Consider the following 5,093-nt stretch of genomic DNA (forward strand, 5'->3'; position numbering starts at 1 on the left):
TTTTGCAGAGCACCCCAGCCTGCACATCACAACTACTGAACCGGTGCTCTAGAGCCAGGGAACCACAACTGCTGAGCCCCTGTGCACCAACTACTGAAGTCCAAGCGCCTCGAGCCCATGGTATGCAAGAGGCGAAGCCACCACCGTAAGAAACCCACATACCACAACTAGAGAAAAGCCTGCGCAGTAACGAATTCCTAGCACAACCAAAAAGTCAATTTCTAGTGGTAAAGATGAACAGCTTCTCACCTGGTGGTTGCTGCTATCTAGAGGAGAACGGTGAATTGACATATGACATATGTAGGATCTGAGATATTGTCAGAGAGAGGAAAATGAAAGTGTTAGTCACTCAGTCGTGTCTGACCCTTTGCGACCCCATGGACTGCAGCCCGCTAGGCTACTCTGTTCATGGAATTCTCCAGGCAAGAACACTGGAGTGGTTTGACATTCCCTTCTCCCAGAGACTAAACCCGGGTCTCCTGCATTGCAGGCAGATTCTTTACCGTCTGAGCCACCAGGGAATGCCCATCAAAGAAAGAGGAGAGATCCTCAATGTGAGCAGAGAAAGAAAAAGTGAAAAGAGCCCGGTTGTCTAACCACAAAGGAAGAAGCACATTTTCTGGAAATTTAAGTGAAGAGATATAATCCTCATGTAAAAAAAATTCAAGTGCCGTCATGGTGAAATGGGAAAGTTAATTCCTTCGTAGCAAGCTTGTTTATATATTTGTAAATATTCAAAGCAAGACTTAGTCGGTCAGTCATGTCCGATTCTCTGCGATCCCATGGATTGTAGCCCACCAGGCTCCTCTGTGCATGGAATTCTCCAGGCAAGAGTACTGGAGTGGGTTGCCATTCCTTTCTCCAGGGAATTTTTCTGACCCAGGGATCAGACCCAGGTATCCCACATTGCAGGCAGATTCTTTACTGTCTGAGCTACGGGGAGGAATATTTGTAAATATTTGAATATTTGTAAATATTCAAAGCAGTTTGCAAACTTTAAGGAGACTCAGATTGAGCATGTGTCAATCTGAGGACCCTGTCATATCAAGGACCATAAGACAGGCAAGATCTGTAAAATTTTAACTTTTGCCTTATTAACTACACCAAGGCACAGAAGAAACATATTTTGAGTGGTTTTGATAGGCAAACGCAACATTAGGGTTTACATGTGTAGAGAGTTCATCTGATCAAATAGAGTTGACTGAGAGGCTGAATTTTTAAAGTGGAAGAGGAAAAAATTAAAGATTTTTTTTTTGTCTGTGCTGTGTCTTTGTTGCTCCACATGGCCTTAGTTCTCCTGAGGCATGTGGGATCATAATTCCCGGACCAGAGATGGAACCCATATCCCGTGTGTTGGAAGGCAGCTTCTTAACCACTGGACCACCAGGGAAGTCCCTATCATTTTTTTAAGAAATCTTTTTTTTAACTGGAAGTTTTCTTTCTGCATAGTCACAAAAGGATAAAAAGTTCAGTCTTCTCCCCATTCTGAAACCAGACCCCAGAAGGCCACACAGGTCACAAACAGGCTGATTTGGGGCCACAGGGTGTGGGCACAGGTGGGCAGAGTCTGCAGTGAGCTAAAGGTCAAGGTGAGGTCAGCACCCCTCTGGGTGTTTCATCACCTCAGCGCTTCTTCTACATGTTAGTTACCCTGGGCTTGGGCTCTGCCATCCTCCCAGTCCACTCTTCACTGAGGTTTTCCACTCCCATGACCACAACACAACCTATATAGGCATCATGATGTCTCCCATAGGTCTGTTTCTAAAGCTGACATCCACTCTGAACTCCAGACTCATTGTTCTGGCTACCTGCATGACAGTTCCACTTGCAGATGTGACATGGCATGCCTTCTCCAACCTCCCATCCCAGCTGTGTCCCTGGCAAGAGACCCCAAATTGATCAAATGGCACCACCATCAACCCAGGTGAAATGAGATTATTTTCTCCATTTTCTTCCTCTCTGGTCCATGCAGAAACCTTGCTGATGTATCCAAATCCATCTGCAGTGTGTCTACATCTCTGCATCCTCCCCTCCAGTTCAACCACCATTGTCTTTCACCTGGACCAGCTGTGACACCTACTAGCTGGTTTCCCAGCTTCAACCCTTCCCACTCTGCATTCCTCAATGCACCCAGTACCACTGACGTCATATTCAGGGGGATTCATTTTACTTTATATTCAATATCACAAATTGAGTTTCATTCATGAGCTTATATTTTTCACCCTCCAAGGGCTGTATAGAATCACCCTCAATAGAAATGAAGTAAATGTTTAGTGCTACCATGTTATTTTATCTCAGGGTGGTGCAGTGCAAGTAAAAAATCACAGGTGGATGTTTTTTAAGGGTAGCATCCATGCTCAACAGTGCTGACCACAGGAAGTTATGCCTCTTGGAAAGCCAGCCCTGCTACACTTAAGATTGTCACTGTAGGCCACGGTGAGCTTGTCAGAGAGGGACTCTGCTATGCCAGCATCCAGGACGCCCATCTGGCTACCCAGAAGTCTGCTTCAAACAAATGAAGACCCCTTTATTTCATTCCCTTCCCAATCCCTTTCCCTTCACTGTTTCTGGAGATCAACCCGAATCATGATTTTCAGGCCATATTTTTATTGCTCATCTATTGACAGGCACCCCATTCACCAACGCCTCTCCTCACCCACACCCACCCCATATACAACATTGTTTATTAGGGGAAGGTACATTTTGTATTGTTCAGGGTCCCATGGAAACCCTTCTCCCTCCATTTGTGCAGATCTTGAGCTGCCTGTTGACAGGGTTAGCTCAAGAGACTCCTGGATACCTGTTTTAAAACTTGAAAGGTTAAGGGTTTGCACGCATGAATCAACAAGGGACCTTTATTTCCTTAGGAAGCAATTTATTGGAAGAACTGGCAACACGGAAAGAAGGAAAACTTAAGTGAACTTATTCTGCAAGGGCAATACTGCAGACTTCATGGCAGGCAGGGTGACCGTGGGCACTCACCCAGGACTCAGGGGAAAGTCCAGTCCAAGCTCAGTCCTCCTTGTCAACGTGGCCCACGGTGAGCTTGTCAAGGACGTCGTCTGCCAGGCCGCCTTCCGCTGACTCCACGTTGCTCAGGTTGCTGACATGGTTCTCCAGCTCCTTGATGAATTTGACCTGCTGGTCCAGGTAGCCGGTCTCCAGGAAGTGGCACAGGTCGGCGTCACAACTCTCAATGGCCAGCTGGTGCAGGTCGAGGAGGCTCTGGTTGACGCACTTCTCCAGGTGCAGGGTGTCTTGCATGGCCTGGCGTCCGCTCTCCCACTCTTGGCTTTCGGGCTTCCTGATGTCGAGGAAAGAGATGTGGCCCCCACGCTCTTTCTGCAGGAACATCAGGCTCTCCGCTGTCTTGCTGTGCTCGTGAGAGCTGAGCAGGAAGAAGCGGGAGAAATGCTTCAAGGCCACGTCATCACGGTCGAGGTAGAAGGCCACAGCCAGGCACTGGAAGGAGGCGTGGAACTCCAGGGCGGCGTGGCTGTTGACCGCGGCCTCACACTCAGGGCGGTTGTTCTGACGCACCTCCGAAGTTGGTGTGGGCACCAAGTCGGGTGACTCCAAGACCGAGGGAATGGCGGCTCGGACGATGTGAGTGTGGGCCCAGCATCGGCGGGGTCGCAGGCGCCAGCGGCCTCCTCGGAACCTTCCCATGGTGGACGGTGTGGGCGGCCAGAGGCGAAGTCTAGGCCAGAGGGCAGGTGGCAGGGTGCCGGCTCTGGGAGGGAAGGGTAATGGCGTCCGTTGGGCGGGGTCAGTGCCTGCGCTTGAGATTGGTTAAGGAGGAGGTCACGTGAGTGGGCGGGATCTGTGGGCGGGGCGAGACCACTGTCTATCAAAGCCAGGGTGAGGCAGAGCCACTTTGAGCTGAGTACTTCGCATCTACAAAGTTTTCCATTTGCTGTAATACTTTTTTCCCAAGGACTTTCTCTTATTCTCTAATTGCTCCCTTTTATAGCACCCTCTTCCCATTTTATAAGGCCACTGTCATCTTTACAGTTCTGACAACATGAATTTGGATTTTTTTCGTAATGGCTTCTTCTGTTTCCTGTCGTATATTTTTTTTTCCTCTAAAAATAGTTGTGTTCATTCATCATGATCTCTTTCACTTCCGTCAAATATCTGGTAAACATTTGTCCATCTATATTTGGGAGTAAAGGACCCAGGTTCGATCCCTGCATCTGGAAGATCCTCTGGAGAAGGGAATGGCTACCTACTCCAGTATTCTGGCCTGACAGAGGAGCCTGGCGGGCTATAGTCAGTGGAGTCGCACAGAGTCCGACACGGCTGAACGACTAACACTTCCACTTTTTTCATTGTGATTTCACCCTCCCCTCCCCTGCCTGGTGGTTCTTATTATGATTGCAAGAGGTGCCTCAGGAACAACCCTTAGGGAACTTTGAAATGAAAACATGGCTCATTACTCACAGGTCCTGGAGGCTGGACGGCATGCGTCAGACTCCACAGCCCGATCATGGGTAGAAAATGAGTACACGTGTAGCCTGGGGTGCTTTTATTGGGATCTAGGCTGGGACGCCTAGGATGTCATGGACTGAGTCTTTCTTGGTGAGTTTAAAACATGAGCGTGAATTAAAATGTCTCACGGGAAAAATAAGTGGTCAGATGGTCAGCAATCCTAGTCAACCAGTGATCTCTAAAACAAAGGAAACTGCTGCAAACAGTGAAAGTTTTGCTACTTCTTTTCTAATCTGGATTCCTTTTATTTCTTTTTCTGCTCTGATTGCTGTGACCAAAACTTCCAAAACTATATTGAATAGGAGTGGTGAGAGTGGGCACTCTTGTCTTGTTCCTGATTTGGGGACATGCTTTCAATTTTTCACCATTGGGGATAATGTTTGCTGAGGGTTTGTCATTTATAGCTTTTATTATATTGAAGTATGTTCCTTCTATTCCTGCTTTCTGGAGGTTTTTTTTTTTTTTTATCATAAATGAATGTTGAATTCTGTCAAAGGCTTTCTCTGCATCTATTGAGATAATCATATGGTTTTTATTTTTTAGTTTGTTAATGTGGTGTATTACATTGATTTGTGGATATTGAAGAATCCTTCCATCCCTGG

At 47.3% G+C, this 5,093-nt stretch overlaps 1 protein-coding gene across 1 annotated transcript; it reads right to left on the minus strand.

Annotated features, from left to right (window-relative positions):
- Positions 1 to 3,012: 3,012 nt before the first annotated feature.
- On the minus strand, positions 3,013 to 4,466 carry LOC136154421 (ferritin heavy chain-like). Its single transcript, XM_065916705.1, has 2 exons — positions 4,444 to 4,466; positions 3,013 to 3,733 (listed from the first exon to the last, which is right to left on the minus strand). The coding sequence occupies exons 1-2, from the start codon at positions 4,464 to 4,466 to the stop codon at positions 3,013 to 3,015; spliced, it is 744 nt and encodes a 247-aa protein (XP_065772777.1).
- Positions 4,467 to 5,093: the final 627 nt, after the last annotated feature.

Source organism: Muntiacus reevesi, chromosome X (assembly GCF_963930625.1).
Source record: "Muntiacus reevesi chromosome X, mMunRee1.1, whole genome shotgun sequence".
NCBI lineage: Eukaryota > Metazoa > Chordata > Mammalia > Artiodactyla > Cervidae > Muntiacus > Muntiacus reevesi.

Coding starts and splice junctions, on each gene's coding strand:
- LOC136154421 (XM_065916705.1), bottom strand. CDS start 4,466: ATGCCGTCCAGCCTCCAGGACCT. Junction 3,734..4,443: donor CCGTCCAGCCTCCAGGACCT/GTGAGTAATGAG, acceptor CTTCCCTCCCAG/AGCCGGCACCCTGCCACCTG.